Below are 19,662 nucleotides of genomic sequence, written 5' to 3' on the forward strand. Positions count from 1 at the left end.
CGCACTACAGCCCAAGAGCCAGGGCTGATCTCAGAGCCTCGTAAAGAAGGTAGGCCGGTGTCCTTCCCATTTGACATTCAGGGATGAGGCAGAGTTAAGTGACTCATCCTAGAGCACAGAGAATCTGACTCAACTGCACACAAAACCTAGATCCCAGAAGTCCCAGGTCCTTACTGCAGTCACTAGCATACAGGGCCTGCCCCCAGGTAGCAGACGTCTGTGGCTGTGGGGTATGTTTCTTCCCTCCCAACATTTGTTCCTTAAGGACTACACACAAGAAGTCCAAACAGGAAGGCTTCCACTCAAGGACACGATATTCCCACTGCTCAGCGCCTTACTGAGCAGGAGCCCACGGGAGCAGAGGGAGGTGGTGGCAGTGATGGCCCTAAAGACATAGGGCTCTACATACCTGATCCATCATGGCTGTACACGAGACAGGTGATGTTAGCTTTGGACTCGCTGTTTACCTAAAAGCAAGGGGGAGGGACCAGACAGCTCTAGTCAGACTTCCTTTGCTCCCAAAATGCTAATTCAGTGATGCAGTTATGCTCACCATACTCTATTATGGTGGTGCCTGACAGCGACTGGCTGTGTTCGACAGATTTCAAAATGGGGCCTGTTTCTCTCCAGACCTAGGCAGCCCATCTTTGTAACATTTCATACAGCGTTAGAACATTCGAAGGGTGAAACACGCCAGGCAGTCTGTTGGGTTTTGCTCCATAATGTTCAGATAGGAGGTCTCTGAAACTGGACTCTGGGTGTAACTTTTTCTTGGCAACCCGACTTTTCCCCATAAGACTCTACAGTACAGCGTATCCTGAGTAGATCTGGATCAACACTTCATAGATTTAAGTGTCAGATTTAGGGGCCCTTTTCTGCTGCTCTTCACATAACTGAATGGTTATGTGCTGTGCACGCAAACCTGATTGGTTGGGGCGGAGAACATGAAAACTTCATTGATAAGGGCTGGGCACACAATACCTTCTCCATCGGAGCTGTGTTTTTCTGTCAATTTTCTCCTACATAGTTGGGTTCATGCACAGCTAGTGGAAAACATTTTAGTCACCAGCAGCTGCACCTCTACCCACTACAGATGTTCACGCCCCCTCCAAGCCCAACCCCCAAATCATTAAAAACCTAGGCGACCAGTATATACAAGCTTCTTTGCTGTAAAGCAATTAGGGTTGCTACATGCCCACTCACCCCAAGCCTGGCAAACCCACAAGAACAAGGAAATGAAGAGTTAGACACCAACAGTACATACCCTCTCCTGACCCACATTCCCAGGCCACACCTGCAGCATATAGGGTGTACGGGATACTGCAGGCCACGGTTGAGGAATAACCCTCTAACCCTAACCCCCGTAAACTGGGGGAAGGAATTCCAATACACCATGAAAGCAGCTTCCTACCAGGTGGTGAGGACAGAACTTCTTAAGCACGCCATTGTTTTCATTTTCATCTATTTTCCGCTGATCATAAATCCTAGATGAAGACAGAAAGCCGGTAAGATTAATGCCAAATTCAAACACACAAAGCTCTTGCACGAATTAAGTGCTTTTCTGCAAATGAGTTTTCAAGTGCCCTACAGCTTCTAACTATGCAGATTAGACGTATCCAAGTCACTTCACCCTCAATTAAATGCACCACCTCCGAGATGGAATGTGGCAGCTGTTTAAGACTGCAGTCAACTGAAACTCTAGAGGGAACGTAGATAAAATGCAAATATTAGAACTGGGATTTGGCCATGATAGAGGCTGACACACCAGCTCTTGTGAGCACAGCCATGTGATCTTTAATGACAATGAGAGGTTGGGGCCTTAAATCTGAGTCTCATCTGATAGAAGGCAACACCTGCAGCTTACTGTCTCCTTACATCACGCTGGAGCAGTTACATTTGTACCAACTATACCCCAGAGAGTTTTAGCTAAACAGCAAGATAAGGGAGAATGTAGGGAGAAGATAGGCAAGGGAGAAAATAGGTTTTCAGCTGAGATTTGATGCAACTCAGACACCATGTGGCAAGAGACAAGATTGTATCTCCTGCCAGCTGGCAGAAAGGGAAAAGGCTCTTACCCCGAAAAAGGGGGACAGAGGTGGCTAGTGCTAGTTGAGCAGGTGAAGGGAAAACCCCTGGGTTGTGGAGTAGGTCTGGGGCAAGCAGGAGTGGGGAGCCTGTGGAGGACAGGATGAGGCTGTGTATAATTGTGGAACAAGGTTTACAACCAACCAACCAATAAAACCACCACCACACAGTCACCAGGGCCAGCTGGTATCACACAAGAGTTCTGAAGGAACTCCTATGAAAATGTAGAACTATTAACTGTTTGTAACCTGTCATTTACATCAGCCTCTGTACCGAATGAAAGAAAAGGAGTACTTGTTGCATATTAGAGACTAACCAATTTATTCGAGCATAAGCTTTCCGATGAATGCATCTGATGAAGTGAGCTGTAGCTCATGAAAGCTTATTGTCAAATAAACTGGTTAGTCTCTAAGATGCCACAAGTACTCCTTTTCTTTTTGCGAATACAGACTAACACGGCTGCTACTCTGAAACCTGTACCAGATGACTGGAGAATAGCTAATGTGATGCTGAATTTTAAAAAAAGCTCCAGAGGCGAGCCTGGCAAGCCTAACTTAAGTACCAGGCAAACTGATTGAAACTATACAAAGAACAGAATCAGACACACATGAACACGATTTGTTGAAGAGTCAACACAGCTTTTGAAAAGGGAAATCATGCCTCAATCTCAAAGAATTCTAACAGGAGTCAACAAATTTGAATAAGGGTGATCCTTACACAGTGTACTTAGACTTTCAGAAAGCCTTTGACAAGGTCCCTCACCAAAGGCTCCTATGCAAAGTAAGGTGTCATGGGATAAGAAGGAAGGTCCTTTCATGGATCATTAACTAATTAAAAGATACTAAACAAAAAGGTAGGAAGAAATGGTCAGTTTTCAGTGGAAAGAGGTAAATAGTAGGGTTCCCCAAGGATCTGTACTGGACCAGTGCAGTTCAAGACATTCATAAATGATCTAGAAAAAGGGGTAGACAGTGAGGTGGCAAAGTTTGCAGACGATATAAAATTACTCAAGGTAAGTCCAAAGCAGACTGTGAGGAGCTACAAAGGGATCTCCCAAAACTGGGAGACTGGAAACAAAATGGCAAATTAAATTCAGACTTGCAGATGAAAGCAATGCACATTAGAAAACAATCACAGCTCTACATACAAAAAGATGGGATCTAAACTAGCTGTTACCATGCAAGATCTGGGAGTCATTGCAGACTGAGCAGATGTTTTCAGAGAACAACATGCAGCAGCAGACAAAAAAACCCTAACAGTGTTATGAATGAGTAGGAAAGGGATAGATAAGACAGAAAATATTATGCCACTAAATAAATCCATGGTATGCCCAAACCTTGAATACTCTGTGCAGTTCTAGATGCCCCATCTCAAAAAAAGAAACATTAGAATACAAAAAAGTACAAAGAAGGGCAACAAAAAACTAGGAGTACAGAACAGCTTCCATACAAAGAGAAATTAAAAAGACGGGACTATACAGCTAAGAAAAGACAACTGAAGGGGGAATATGAGAGAGGTCTATACAATCATGAAGGGTGCGGAGAAAAAATGAATATGGAAATGTTATTTACTCCATCCCATAACACACGAACCAGAGATCGCCCAATGAAATTGATGGACGATTTAAAACAAAAAGGAAGTACTTCTTCACACAGCGCACAGTCAACCTGTAAAACTTGTTGCCGGGGGATAAGGCAAGGGCCAAAAAGTATAACTGGATTCAAAAAACAAAAACACCACCACACAAACAGGTAAGTTCATGGGGATAGGTTCATAAAGTGCTATTAGCCAAGATGGTCAGGGATGCAGCCCGGTACTCTGAGTGTCCCTAAACCTCTGACAGCTAGAAACTGGGACTGAATAACGCAGGACGGATCACTCAATAAAATGTCCTGTTCTGTTGACTCCCTCTGAAGCATCTGGCACCGGCCACTATCAGAATATGGGATTCTGGGCTAGATGGACTATTGGTCTGACCCAGTTTAGCCGTTCTGATGCTCTTAGGGTGAGGCTGCATGTAAACAGGCAGCTTCAAGTGTTACACCGAAGTTGCACAAAAGCGAATGGGAGTTCTGAGCTGAGGCAGGTTGATTTGTGCTCATGTGCAGTGAAAGCTCTTGGAGAGATTTAGATGAAGGGAGTAATAGTCATACAGGCTGGAACTCGTGTTTTAAATACAGCAGATTCAAAATACTTGAGTATGAGAACATAGGAACTGCCAGATCTAATCAGTGATCCTCCTAATCCAGCACCTTGTTGGACAGTGACTAGAAACAGATGCTTCCGAGGAAGGCACCAGCAGACTAATAATAGAAGAACCAGCCTGTAATGGCAGCTTGCTTTCAACCCATCAGGAGAGGTTGGTTTATGCACCATAGCACATGGGTGTATAACCTAGATACAACTGTAGATATCATCCAGATAAAAAAAAAAAAAAAAAAAAAAGACTCTAATCCCTTTCTGACTCCTCCTTGGCCCCAGTGATGCCCTGTGGAAGCAGCAATGCCCATGAAACACCACACAGTGTGTTGGAAGACTATGGAAGGGATGTAGTTACAGGAGTCTTCAGAGCTGCTCGGCTTTCTCCAGGGCACTGATCACACGCCTAAGCCAAATGCTCTAGCCCAATATGGAGCAGTGACTCTGCCTCTCATATCTTCTGGAGATGGACTTACCTGACAAACTGATCCCTGCCGCCCACAGCAAAGTGGTGCGTATTAGAGGGATTCACATAAATGGTGTAGAGACCCACTTTCTTTTCTTTCTCCTTTGTCACAACCAGTTTCCTTTAAAGAGGAGGAAAATAAGATCCATGTGTTAACAATGTCCAGATGGGAACTGCAGGCATATCTCTAAGCTCACTCAGCAGACAGATTTCTCTTTTTTACTCTTAAAAAGTGAGTAAGAAACAAGTCATTTCTGGCTCAAACTGAAGAAAGCACATGACTGATTTTATGCTGCTGTTCCTAGTCAACACACAGTGGAGTGAAGTCATTTTCTGATTTTTTTCCCTTCGAAACAGAATTTAATAGAGGGGATGTGAAGCGTTTTGCTACTTGTACCAGAGGCTGATGCATCTGTACAATTGGTAATAATGTACTGCAAGCTAAAGGGCACCAGACTTTATCCAAAAGCAGAAACACTTGTGCTAAGGTTATTCTAGCCAGAAGGATAAGACTCAAACTTTTTTAAAAAGCTACACAAGTACAGGCCTAATATTTAGGTTTTGTAGAAACTAGTATGAATGGAAATGTTTCATGATATTTAAGTGATGACAATTCAAATCATCTCCTGGCGTGTTAAATCCAAACAGCAGCATAGACACTATTTCAGGAAAACTAGACAGAAAACGTGAAACTGACCATACCTAGCTTCACTGACCATGCAGCTCCATTTTAGTATTATTTCAGTTGTAATAAGCAGAAGGTTTTAAAGGTTTAAGATCTAAGATTTTTGTTTTAAACAATGTCCCTTTAATCTTTGCTCCATAACCAAAGAAGATGGTTTTAAAATTGTAGGCAATCTAGATGCGACGTATACAAACTAAGAACAGTCTATGTAAGAAGACACGCTCAGATGCTGTTGACTTTGAAACCCTTCATTTTAAATCAGATCTTCAAAAAGAGATTCTAGTGCTTCAGAAAAGGACTATTACTAAACTAGAAGCCTGCTTTAAAAGCAACCTGCGTATTTTGGAAATTTGTCAAAAAAGGACAGTGCAACATGTGATATGAGGTTAAAACCTTAAACAACCTGCCAGTTCAATTATGATTTTTCAATTAACTACAACAGAGAGTGTAGCAAGAGGCTCACACTAAAAGCTTCAAGTGCAAGACTGATTAATTACTGCACTTCAGACCCTTCACTAAACAGACTGGTTAATGGAGTATCTCGCACCTGTAGAAGCCTCTTTCATATTCAGTCACATTGGTAGGTCTTGAAGAAAACAAACATGCAGTTCAGCCCTGGACTGAGCCTTGACAGCAGCCACAGTACAGGTGCAAAGACACTGCAGCATGAGCTTGAGCTTCTGCAGCTATCATGACAGAGGGAGGGAGCCCCTTGAGGGGGGAAGGGAGGTCAGTCCCAGTGGCCTAAATTCAATGAGGCTGACAAATGCAGACAGAGTGCCAAATTCATGTCATGTGGGCCACCAAACATCTGCCAGAGAATCAGAAAGCAGCAGGGAGGACTCAGACCAGTCGTGTAAACACGGTCTATCCGGGCCATTAACAAACACCTTGAGCCTTCCAGTCCAAAGGGGACACACTGATTTAGTCATTAAAAGATTCTTTACAGCAGAGTAAACAGTTTGCTTAGGCTTACTTGAGAGCAATAAAGTTGGCTGTCTCTAGGTCAGCCTGATAAAACCCTTGCACATCAGACAACTAGCAAAACATACAGGCCAATTTAAAATGATCCACTACACATTTCACCAAGGTAATGTTCTGGCATACAGCAGAATGTCAGAGGCCTCAGGAACCATTAGGAGGTTCAAAACCTCATTGATTCACCAGGATCTCACAGCAATCAACAGCAAGCGTCAAGGAAAGATACTTACGAAGCAGGGCGGTCTTGTCTCAGGTCAATGGTGAAGACCACAGCATCTTCGCCAGCTGATAAGAAAGTGCATGGAGAATCCGGCTCTAGGGCCAACTGGAAGATAAATGCTTTGGGATTGGCTCCCTTTTTAACCAACAAGTGGGACAAGACTCCTTCCCCCCTGTATACCCCCCTCCCTTCCTCCTGAGATTGGAAAGCACTTCAATGACTAAGCCTCACAAAACCTGTGACAGGCTGATGTATGATTTTTAGTCTGTCAGTAGGACTGGGACAGGTGCATCTGCCTTGAGACTGAAGAGGGGAAAAAGGGCTCTGAGACTGCACCCCCTGCTTCAAAGAAAGCAGAGCTGGCCACTTGGACCCACTTTGCAGTGCGTTCTGGGACACGGCAGGCTGAGCAGAGCCAGAGGGGGGATTCAGTCAGGTTGTTAGGGCAGTTAAGTCACATTTTGATATCTGTAAGGGAAGACAGGCGGAAGGAGGTCAGTTTCAATTTCCTACGCAGTTAGACACACTGGGTAGGTTTATTCTTAGCACATCACTTCGATGGGACTGCAATAAGACGATGCACACCCTTCACTGCCTGCCCCTCCTGTATTAAGAGGCCGCTGGTGATTATTTCAGTAGTGCCCAGAGGCTCAGATTGATATGCTTGGTGCCTCTGTCTGTGCAGCACCATTGCTGTCCTCAGGAGTTCACAACTTGAGATTAGGTCTCAGGTCACTTGCTTGCTCCTCTGTGACCAGTTGTGCAAATGTAATCAGCACTTTACGTTTGACGAAAATGCTTCTTGAAAGAGCCACTGAGGTCCGTCCTGTCAACATTTCCACACCTTGCCCAATTGCAGGACACAGTGGTAAATGTACAGGTGCCTGTGCTATAGGCCAAGCAGACTGCAGCCCATCCGGCCTTCGTTGCCGATGACACAGCTCATTAGTCAATATCCTGCACCGGACTGAGCAGCCCCAACTTGGATTGAGACAGAGCATGCTGGGATATGCAGTTTTCATGGGCCGCAGGCCATGCTATAGAACTCCAAATGCTGCATTTGGCCTACACTTTGACACCCCCCCAGGATAAACACACTCCTGCTACAGGGACCATAAAAACTGGTGTAGCAACAAGCCTCATAAAATCCAGAAGAGAATTATTACTAGGCAGCCTCTGGCAGGGGAGGAGACCAAAGAAAAGGCACAACTCTTTAATTAGGATTGCAAAGTACTTCAGAAGCACTCCACAGGAGATTAGATGCTGGGCAGTACAATCACAGATTAAATTCAATGTAGGTAAACGCAGCAATGCAAACTGAAAGGCTCCAGGACAACCTGTACTTCCTGCATTGTTCTGACCTCAAAGCTAGGAGTCCTAGCCGGCACCAGGGACTCATCTACTTTGCATGCAGGAGCCATCAAGACAGAAAGATGTTCGAGGTGCATTGAGGAGGGGCCAGAGTAGGTGAAAAGGGAGGACCTGTGACCCTGTGCCATAGTGTGCTCCACAGAGAGCCCAGGAGGCAATCCTCAGCGCCAGGCGTCTTCAGAGGAAAGCCCTGGACAATGAGGGAGTCCAAATCTTACCACCTTTGAAGTGCAACGTGAGACCCATCTCCTTGGGCAGGCGTTCCCTTAGCAGTGACTGGAGAAGGGACGGGCCAGTTCTCAGAGACACGCAACTGAGTTAAAGGAACACATCAGCTTCAGAGGAAACCTACATACCGAGGGAGGAGGAGAAGGCAAAGGCCTTTCAAATCATGCTTTAATTTTAGATGGAGGTTTATATACACTGAAAATAGGGGATGGAGAAGGGTACTGCCTGGTTCCATGGTCAAACAGGGATAAGCAATTCCTTTTGACACCTAATGTACGGGAAGCCTGGCTGCTACGGGCCCTATCCATCCCTACGCCCTGGCACCAGACAGAAACAGTAGCTAGTTTGCTCACCTTATGTGAGGCTCCCTTGTGCTGTGCCACGCGCTTGGTGTTTCTGCAGCACTGGGTGGCAGAGAGTTCGGCTACCCGGACTTGGCCATCCCGAGCGCACATGGCTAGAGTCGAGTCGCCACTGTTGGGGAGGAACTTGGCCTGGAGGAGAGCAAAAGGAGATGCTGCGTTCCACTGGAGGCGAGAACAGCTGCCCTCCCACAGTCCTTGGGGCTGGAATCCCACCCACCCTCCACCACAGATGCAGCAGCATGATCCATGGACTGAGCATATAGGCAAAAAAACAGGGCGGCCCAAGCTGTAATGCCACCTCCGATAGCAGGTCTCTGGCGCTCCATGCCTCAGTTTCTCCATGTGCAAGTAGGATAAAGACTAGGAGGACTGTCGTCCTTCCTGGGAAGGGGGGATGCAAAGGCTGGCTTGGAGTCTATACAGTACTTTGAACAGGGTTTGAACAATTCTACCAGCAATTCTATCCTAGCCAGAGAGATGCCCTGTACAGTGCAGTGGCAATGCCCTGGCTGAGAAGCCCAGCATTACCTCCATCTCAAGCAGGTATGGAGAGGTGGAGATGCAGGGATGCCCACAGGTTTGCACCTGGACTTGGTCTTTCCTATTAGCCTCTGGTGAGCAGGTGGGATAAAACATGAAGTCCCTTCCCCACAGCAACCTCTGGCTGCTAGAAAGCCAAAGTTCTCTGCTCTCCCTGGCACTCCAGAGCCTCCTGCAAGCATGGGGGCTGCTTCCCTAAGGCCCTTCTCCACAAACAGCTCCTGCCTCCATCACTGCTCCCAGCTTCCCCTAAGGAGGGGCAGCAGACTGGACTGCCAGAGTATCTCCTGCCATTCAGAACCCCCTGGGAAGCAGCTCAGAGCAGACTCAGTTGAGGTGCTATTGGCAGACTTTGCCTTTGGGAGGCTCTTCATAGCTGTACAAGCCAGAGACGCTATGAAAGCTCAGTTGGACCAGCACTGGCTCTCCCACTTGCCAGGGAAAGCTCGGCTGACTTGCCGGGGCTTTGAAAAAAAAAAAAAAAATGCAACGTATCTACTGCAGTCTCCAGCACCTACACCCTTTACAAGAGGAGCAAGAGGGCTCATAACACAGCAGGGAAGTTAGCATTCTCCCCAGTTAACATCCGGGAGAAGCTGAGGTACAGCGATTAATGTAGAGTCTTCCAGCACGTCAGTGGCAGAGGTGCAATAGGACCCTGGAGTCCTGGCACCGAGACACCTGCTCTGGCAGCACACAAACATGGTCAGTTCCTTTCACCCCTTTACAAACGTAGCAGAATAACTCAGCTCTTGGCATCTTTCTAAGTGGAGTGGGAGACGCCCCTACCAGCCCCTTCAGCTACCCGCTTCTCCCAACACACTCAGCCCCTCCCCCTCTCACCTGGAAGACGTTGCTCTTGTGGCCGCTCTCAAACTCCAGCACCGGCTGCCTCCTGACCCAGTCCCAAACCACCACCTTAAGGTCATCGCTGCCGCTGGCCAGCCATGTGCCACGCTGGTTAAAGTGCAAGGTATTGACACAGCCGCCATGCCCCTCTAGGCCGTGCTGGAGGTGGAAACGTTGCACAAAGACCCTGGCCCCGCAGGCCTCATAGACAAAGCGTGAGCTGAAGCCCAGCTCCCTCTCCCGGAGGGCACGCACAGCCTGCCAGCGGGGCGGAGGAAGAGCAGTGGTCTCCGAGGACACCCAGTCCTCCAGCGCCCGCTCATCATCCGAGGAGTCTTGATCGTGGTTGGCACGTTTGCGCTGGGCACGCCGCCGGGACCGCTGCTGCTCCTCTTCCTCCTCCTCCTCCTCCTCCGAGTGGGACCGGTCATGGGCCTGGTTCTCCTCATTGATCGAGTAGTGGCCTGTGTCATCCATACTGTCAGAGTCCTTTTCCTCTCCCGAGCTCTCTGTGTCTGTGTCCCGGCTCTCTGTGCTGGTGCGGTTGGGCCCTACGTCGTCCCCAGTGAGGCTCAGGCTGAGGTCAGAGGCCTCTACTTCGATGCCTGAGGAAGTCTCTCGCCCCTCCTCTGCTCCAGACATTTCTTCGGGGCTGCTGGATAAGCTCCCTGCACAGGACAGACCATGTGATTTATTCTAGGGTAAATAACTTCACATCTCTATAGCATCAAAGGATTCTCATGTACCCAAAAGCACCACTGAAATGCAGTCACTTCCAGGGTAGAGGCCAGCACAACAGAAGGGGGAGAAAATTCCAGCCAAATCCCTACTCTTACAAAGGGCCATGGGATCGCCAGCGTATACACAGAGTGACCAAGACGTGGAGTTACAGTCTGGTCCACAGACCCAGAACCATTTATGTCACATCTAGCTCCCTGAAAGATTGAACTTTCAAAGCAGTGGTTCTATTCGAGGAACCCCCCTGTATTTTACACCTGATGTTTAAATCACTGGGACATCCCTCTGGGTAACACTAGCTCAGGAACAAGCCTCTGGCCAATTGTTTCACTCCCATGCATTACATTTTTAATTGCAGCTTCATTCAGGGATCCCATCTCCCCCGGAGCATACAATTAACCCTCTTCCTCTTGCATTTATTAACAGGCTCACAGACTGCTATAAACAAGCTCAGGATTCTGTAACCTCCACTCATTTAGCAACAAATGAAATCTGCCCCACATTGCAATACCTTGCACAAGGGTTTTAACAAATCTCTACTCCCATGTACAGAGGAGCAGGGTTTAGGCAGATGTAGGACGTTACCTGGCATTTGAATCAACAGCTAGCTTTGCCATGCTTCTGGGGGAGGGGGGGTTCTCTACAGCATTAGGCAACAATCCTGCTTACACAGACATACTCCTCTTCTTCATGACAAAGGCTATCTGAAGGCCAGTTCTGCTTTTTAAGGGTTTCTCTGCCGATCCTCCTCCACCTGAAGATGATCCAGCCATCATCTGATTCCAGGGATTTTGAAGGAGGAGACAACAGTGGAGCAGATATTAGGAACAGAGGGCCTAATGCTGGGTCTCTAGAAGCCAATGGAAGTTGTGTCACGGACTTCAGTGGAACCAGGAATTGGTCCAGAGATCCTATTCTAATGCAACTTTGTTAGTGAAGTGATGGAAGAGAAAACACGGATATACGGACAGAATGAGGGTCCCCCCCCCGTTGCAGGATGCTTAGATAGGACATTTGTTTCCCCCATATCACTTTACAACAGCTTATGTAGAGCTAAGTGAACAATTCACAGGGTAAGTGATTTGTTTGGCAAATGTAGCCTCTTTTGCTGCTCATAAGCAGACTACCATTTTTGTGGGTGTTCACTAACCAAAGCTATTCAATATCTTGTACAACCAAACCCGCCAATGGAGGGCCAGTGAGCACTCTAATCACATTGTGGAACGCTTCAGAGAGGAATTTGTTTGGTCACCATGTTCATTTCATTTAATGAAATGCATTTTGGTGCCACAGCCAATATTTGCTTTGTACCAGAATTGACACTAAAAGCTCTTCATCTGAAGGTTTACAACCGGCAAATTTAGAGGGTTGTGAACGTGCTCAGATCAATCACTAAATGATCCCAAATTTCTTGTTGTTCACTGAGCCCTAGCCTTAAGCGCAGACAACTCAAACGGGTCTTCACCCCCTACCCTTACCATTGGCTATGTCCGTTTTTCCCTCCGTGCTACTCCCCTTATCCGACATCTTGTTTTTGTTCAGGGTGAACCTGCAATTGAGAGATTAAAAAAATATGAGAGTTGGCAACGGCAAGAGGAGAGATCCCCTGAGACTGTTTCGTAAAAGCCCCGGCTTTCTAACACAGACTTGGTCCAGGAAGAGCGCCCCCCTTCGCAGCAAACTGCAATGGCTTGGCCCAGTGTACTGAGAAACAGTACCCGCCTCCCAAACAGGGAAGAACTGCTTAAACGACACTGGACTGTTTATCACAGGACATGTACTATCAAATGCATCATAAAATGGCTAGAACCCTAACATTTTCTCTAAGGCTGCTAGAGTTAGATTAGCAGAGATCAAGATATGGCTGGTGAATCTTGCCCATATGCTCAGGGTTCAGCTGATCGCCATATTTGGGGTCGGGAAAGAGTTTTCCTCCAGGGCAGATTGGAAGAGGCCCTGGAGGTTTTTTGCCTTCATCTGTAGCATGGAGCACGGGTCACTTGCTGGAGGATTCTCTGCTCCTTGAAGTCTTTAAACCACGATTTGAGGACTTCAATAGCTCAGACATAGGTGAGAGGTTTTTTGCAGGAGTGGGTGGGTGAGATGCTGTGGCCTGCATTGTGCAGGAGGTCCAACTAGATGATCATAATGGTCCCTTCTGACCTTAATATCTATTAATCTATACCCAATGTGCTAGTTTCAAATACACTGGGGGAGGAAGCCACATTTCCCCAATAAATGCCTCCAAATTCCATAGCTCCTTTTACCTCAAAGGATCCCAAACTCATCTCCAAGCTATCCAGGGGGACAACTTTGCTGGCCACTTCTGGGATGGAAGGTGACTGTGCATTATTAAAAACGGCAATATTGGATAGCAGTTTACTGTCTACAGAGGACACTTCAGAAACATAATGCCATCAGTCAAGGTGGCATTTGGCCACAACATTGGGGCCATCATACAAAGTCTTTGGTAGTCCTATCACAACTTGTTAATATCCACAAGTGGTCAGGAGCTCAGCTTTATCTCTCCTCTGATATGTGATAACTGGAGCATCACAGTGCACCCTTTACACCACGTTGGGATATGGGTTCAGAATACCTACACTTACTTCTAGATGACCTAAATATTCCTTGGGATGTCTCCCACTCAAATACTGACCCTGTTTAGTGCACAAGATCAGTGGAAGATACATCATAGTACAGTTATGGCTGCTACCATTGCAGTCCAAAACTAACAAGCATAACTTCTGCAATGCTCTGGTTCTCAGGGGACAATTCTTCCCCTCTGCCCCCGTCCAACCATTTCCACGTCTGTACAGTCCTCCAGCTGCATTCTTCCATGAATACTGCCTTGACCCAACAGAGAAGCGAAGGCCCCATGACCCAATGCACCTGCTTAATTTCTTAAAGCCTTCCACCATATTTCCCTATGTGAACCCTCCCTAGTCTCTCCACCTTGGTCCTCTGACTCCCCTTTCATTTGTACCTTGTCACAAGGCAAACTCTTTCCATCCAACTCCTGATCCCCAGCTACACTCAAAGGAATGAGGAGTTCTTGACATTAGCTCTGCAACAACAGCTACACAAAATCCATCCATAACTGAAGAGACCACTTTCATATGCCCATATCACAAAATTAAGCATGTTAGATCTGAAATACAGCTGAGGAAGGGTAGCTTTGAGGTGCAGTAAGTGCTGACATCACAGATTGTAGGGTCAAAAGCTAGTCAAGAAGCTTTTTTACCTCAAATCACAGATTTCTAAACACCTTCCTATGCACGAGGTGCTTCCAAACCTCAAACGCTCTCAGTAATCATATAATCATAGAATCTCTGGGTTGGAAGGGACCTCAGGAGGTCATCTAGTCCAACCCCCTGCTCAAAGCAGGACCACTTTTTGCCCCAGATCCCTAAATGGCCCCCTCAAGGATTGAACTCACAACCCTGGGTTTAGCAGGCCAATGCTCAAACCACTGAGCTATCCCTCCCACCCAAATGTAGTGGGAGGACCAGGCATTCCCACTGGAAGGCCCACTGCTCTGGAATTTAGCCCCCTCACTAGTCTGGAGTCCAAGATGACCTTCAGGACTCATTTATCCTCCCATGCTTTTCCCAGAGCACAGGGGAACTCCAGTGCACTGGAAGCTTATCTGTGAGGTTGGAAGCTCCCTCACACTTACTGCCATTGCTCAATTAATTGAACATTTTAATTTTACATGAGCACATGATCAATCCAAAACAAAAGAGAAATAGTGCTCTAGCATTTCCAGCTCCCTTCATTCCAAGGGCATTGTGGAATAGATCTTTAGTTACCCCACAGTGACATTCCATGGGATCTCATGCTGGCAACGGCTACTTTTAGTTTCCTTAAAGCAAATCTTAAGCCCACTCACCCAGGCATATCCAGAATCCCTTCAAAACCGAACAGGAAAGTTACCAAGGTAGTAGCTATGCTATCCTGTCAGGTACTCTACAGGGTTCCTTCCCCCCCCCCCCCCCCTCAATTCCTGAATTAAATATTCCAGCCTCCTGGTCTCAGCCAAGTGTTTTAGTGTTAATTCCCTGAGGGGAAAATGATTTTTAATCATTAGTTAAAAAACAAAAAAAAAACAAACGAACAAAAAAAAAAAACTTAGTCTAGCACCCAGAGCTCTTCCCATGGCAGAGAAATTTCAGTTTGCAGCCTGCTAGAGGCAAAGGAGCTATTCAATATTAATCTTTCCATCGAGCCACAATTAGTAAAACTGCTTTTAGGCATTAACTTCAAAGCAGACTGTATCATATTGGTCTACACCACAGGGATATCTCCCTCCTACTGGATTTTAGTGACTTTTTTAAAAATAGCATTGAGTCTCTTATTTTCTGAAGAATTGAGAAAAGGCAGTATTCTCTTTACTATCGGCCATTTCCAGTGCTGTTAATGGAACCTGTAATTAATGCAGCTCTGTGCACTTCTCTACTTTGTCCATCAGCATCAGTGATGCCTGAATATGGCACCACAAAAAATATTGCACATTTTCTGCTTCGGCAATGGTTTCACAATGCTGTGAGAATCATGTCAGTTAGCCCCTGCTTCCTCCTCCGCAGCAGCTCAGATATAGTTCAATGGGACACCCTGCAAAAACAGTGGCACTATTTGCTCAGTTGATAAACTCCCCTACAACCGCCAACAAAAAACGATCTAGGTCACAATTCCAATCAAAGTCAGAAGTGAAAAATGTTCTTGCCAAGGTGGATCATTGATTTCAATGGCCTTGATTTAAATTGTTCCACCCTGGGTACCGCCACCTGCTGGCAGCTCTGTGGCCCACATAAAGTGAGTGGATCTCAATCCAGATCTTGGGAACACAAGTGGATCTTTGCACACTATCAGTTTTCAGTTGGCCTGATCTGTAGTCTTAGCAGAAAAGGCAAAGATTAGATGGATTAGAGAGAACAAACTCCCATCCCATCCAGCCTACATCCACGAGGTCACACCTCTAGGTCAGTGCTTAGACACACTGATAGGGGAGGGTCAGGGCAGCATGAACTGGAGCAAACACAGAACATCAGTTTCCATAAATTATCCTTCACAAGCATGAATTTCACTAGATACCCCTAGGGCCTTCAGATTATTTCTTATACTAGTGCAAAACACACACATTGTACCAAATTCTGGGACTAATCTATGTGAAAGCATCTACTAGATGACAGGTACACATATAAATGGTCAGTTTTCAGAATGGGGAGAGGTAAACAGTGGTGTCCCCCAGGGGTCTGTACTGGAACCAGTACTATTTAACATTCATAAATGATCTGGAAAAGGAAGTAAACAGTGAGGTGGAAAAAATCTGCAGATGATACAAAACTACGCAAGATAGTTAAGTCGCAGGCAGACTGCGAAAAGCTACAAAGGGATCTCACTAAACTACTGGGTGACTGGGCAATAAAATGGCAGCTGAAATTCAATGTTGATATATGCAAAGTAATGCACACTGGAAAACAATCTTAACTGTACATATTAAATGATGGGGTCTAAATTAGCTGTTACCATTCAAAAGAGAAATCTTGGAGTCCTTGTGGACAGTTCTCTGAAAACATCCACTCAATGTGCAGCAGCAGTCAAAAAAAGCTAATGGAATGTTGGGAATCATTAAGAAGGGGACAGAGAAGACAGAAAATATCATATTGCCTCTATATATAAATTCATGGTATGCCCACACCTTGAATACTGTATATGGTCGCCCCATCTCAAAAAATATACTGGAATTGGAAAAGGGCAACAAAAATTATTAGGAGCATGGAGCAGCTTCCCTACGAGGAGAGATTAATGACACTGACTTTTCAGCTTGGAAAAGAGACGACTAAGAGGGGATATGATAGAGGTCTGTAAAATCACGACTGGGGAGGAGAAAGTAAATAAGGAAGTGTTATTTACTCCTTCTCATAAGACAAGAACTAGGGGCTCCAAATGAAATTAATAGGCAGCACGTTTAAAAAAACAAAAGGAAGTATTTCTTCACACAATGCACAGTCAACCTGAGGAACTCATTGACAGGGGATGCTGTGAAGGCCATGACTATAACAGGGTTCAAAAAAGAACTAGATAAATTCATGGAAGATAGGTCCATCAAAGGTTATTAGCCAGGATGGGCAGGGATGGTGTCCCTAGCCTCTGTTTGCCAGAAGCTGGGAATGGGTGACGGGATGGATCACTTGAGAATTTCCTGTTCTGTTCATTCCTTCTGAGGCACCTGGCATTGGCCACTGTCAGAAGACAGGATACTGGGCGAGATGGACCATTGGTCTGACCCAGTGTGGTCGTTCTTATATCACAGTAAATTCTGCCCCGATTTATACCCCTGCAGCTTAATGAAGTCAGTGAGATTTCAGAGAGTGCCAGGAAGGGACAGAATTTGGCTCAGTGGATTTTTATAGCAGTGAAGTATTACCCAGATTACTCTCAGTGAGATTGAATCACAAGGGCAATATTTCAAACTGATGTCAACAAAATAAACAGATTCTGGTCATTTTAAATAAAGAGAAACAATGCTCTGCTTCTTCCCCATGTGCTCTTTAAAGAGTAGTAAATTTAGAAGTCACTTCTGTCTATGCATTCTGAATGGTGACTTTCGATTTTGGGTAGCACAACTTGAGACTCCAGATTTTCAGAAGTGGGTGCTCAGCACTTCGTAAAAAAAAAAATCGGGCCCTTTTAAAAGTCTCAATTTGAGCATAAAAAAATTAGTCACTTTCAAAAAGATTTCGGCTGTTTTTTCTAATCCATTTTCCTTGTTTGCATGGGGTGGTTCCACGCAGGATAGGCAGGAGAAAAGCACACTAAGAGAAAAACCACACAAACACACGACGACAGCAACTGGCAGGGCAGGTGTATGACAACTACTTTTAATCTAACCAGATTTCAAGCTGACGGTGTCGCTTTTATTTTAACTTTCTGGATATATGATACATACAAGGATTACGTTAAACCACCAGAACAATCTTAGCTGGAAGTTTTTTTGGAGTGGGACTCGACATTGAAACTGTTAATGATATTCTCAAGCAATGAGCAGATTGGAAAGCCAGTTAATAGCTTATCTCCAATTCTACTTGGTGAACATTACTGTGGAACCTGGCAGTTAAAGTTACTTCAAGAGGAAAGGCAATCATTACTGGGTAATTAATCTGACTCCTTCTCACTCACCCACCCCAGGGGATTATAATCGAAATTCAGTTTTTTTAAATAAATTTTCATTTTATTTTTCAGGAATTTCATGTTATTTTGTTTTATCCATACTGGGAAAAGGGGAGAGAGGGAATGGGGACAAGCCCATCCTGCATTCATCCCCTAGTGACAGCTCCCCACTTCCGTCATTGCAACCTGGCACACCAGGGCATATCACAGCTCAATTTTAGCAAGACAATGGAGGGACAGCTTGGCCAAATTTGGGTGGTGCTGCAACCCAGTGTGCCAGGTCACAACACCCACTGCACTGAGGCAGGCCTAGTCCCATGGGACAAGAGCCACAGGAGCTGCCGCTGTGGGGTACTTAAAACTTTGTTTTATTTTGTATCTGCTCTAATTATAAACCTAGCTAAGAAATAAGGACACAAGTGGAAAACACTCAGCTGCCTAGCAAGGAACTTCTGAGGAGGAAAGATTTGCTCCCTCTTGCCTCTCCATCTCCTGCTTCCTCTGGCGGTATTAACTCAGCTGCTGTGAAGATGAAAACAGATTGTATCCATTAGCCACCTCTTTTACATTTAGGTAGTTGAAGGCGTTCAAAGCGAGGCCTCTCTAAACTGATTTGTATTTAAGGCAGGCTGGATTCTCTCTAGCTGGAGAGACTTTGTGTCAGCCTGTCTAAAATGGGCTATTAGCTATCTGATTCATACACAGTTAAACACAGTTTAACTTGACAATGAGATTACAATGTACTTAGACTAGGAACTCCTTCGGGCAGGGTCTGGGTGTACAGAGCTGAATACACAACTCAGTAATAATAATAATGGAGATTAAACAGTAGCACTCAACAAAGATCAAGTAGGAAAGCAAACTATAACTTTTGCAGAGGAGGGCCTAGTCTGCAATCCTCGAGAGGGGCAACTAAAGATCTTTTGCCAGTTCTACCAAATCCCTTCACTAGGGTATTCCTTGGCTGTCCTCCTTGGAAGCAATCCCTATCCTCTTCTGGGCCGACTGACCCCTAGGCACCTGGCATGAACCCTATCTGCCCAAGTTATGCTTCTCCTTCCTTGAGCTGCTTAAAGCATGGAGCACTCTCTGAGGGCTCGTGGCAGGGCAGTGTCAGTGGAGGGCATTGGATGTCAGTCTACCTTGCCCCCCAGATCTGAAAGCCAGGGCTTGCTGCATCTTTTGGCATGACAGCAAGAGGTTGGAGAGAAGAGGAGAGGTCTTTTGCTTATGGTGTGAAGGTAAGTTTGGGCTCATGTTGGGAAGGACAGACATCTTGTGCTTAATATGTAGATGTGAACATCTTATAAACAAAGAGAGCAGATCAAAGTCTTCTCAGGTCTACAAGGGACTTTACTCCAAGTTATTCCAGAAAGTAGATCATTAGCAGGGACACACTTTTGGTGGAGCCTGCAGAAAAGAACGGCTTTAACGGATGCCTAAAGACATCATTTGTCAGCATCAGGGGGCTGCTACTCTTCATTTAACATGCTGGCACTTTTATCTGTTATGGGCAGGTAGCCATCACATTGGAAAGATTTAGTGATGGAAGCTACTTTACTTACTTCTCTGTAGTACACAATTGTGTGGAATACAGGTTTGCTCTACGGACATTGAGATGGACACAACGGCGCCACATACCAAATGAGTGTCAGACCCTTAGACACATGCCATCATGTATTCTATTTAAGCCACACATTCTATAGGAAGTTTTTACTAGCACTCATTTTCACATCCCCTCTGTAAAGCTAGAGAGGGATGC

At 45.7% G+C, this 19,662-nt stretch overlaps 1 protein-coding gene across 3 annotated transcripts in view; it reads right to left on the reverse strand.

Annotated features, from left to right (window-relative positions):
- The window catches only part of DCAF8 (DDB1 and CUL4 associated factor 8), a 71,639-nt gene that overhangs the window by 21,554 nt on the left and 30,423 nt on the right, over window positions 1-19,662 (reverse strand). For all 3 annotated transcript variants that reach the window (XM_073322950.1, XM_073322949.1, XM_073322951.1), the window contains exons 2-8: window positions 12,206-12,276; window positions 9,984-10,657; window positions 8,589-8,729; window positions 6,647-6,741; window positions 4,761-4,871; window positions 1,412-1,484; window positions 410-467 (exon numbers count right to left, since the gene is read on the reverse strand). In XM_073322950.1, the coding sequence (XP_073179051.1) occupies window positions 410-467; window positions 1,412-1,484; window positions 4,761-4,871; window positions 6,647-6,741; window positions 8,589-8,729; window positions 9,984-10,657; window positions 12,206-12,254 (1,201 nt within the window). In that variant the 5' untranslated portion in view covers window positions 12,255-12,276. The remainder of the gene's footprint in view (window positions 1-409; window positions 468-1,411; window positions 1,485-4,760; window positions 4,872-6,646; window positions 6,742-8,588; window positions 8,730-9,983; window positions 10,658-12,205; window positions 12,277-19,662) is intronic.

The sequence above is a fragment of the Lepidochelys kempii genome, chromosome 24 (assembly GCF_965140285.1).
Source record: "Lepidochelys kempii isolate rLepKem1 chromosome 24, rLepKem1.hap1, whole genome shotgun sequence".
NCBI lineage: Eukaryota > Metazoa > Chordata > Testudines > Cheloniidae > Lepidochelys > Lepidochelys kempii.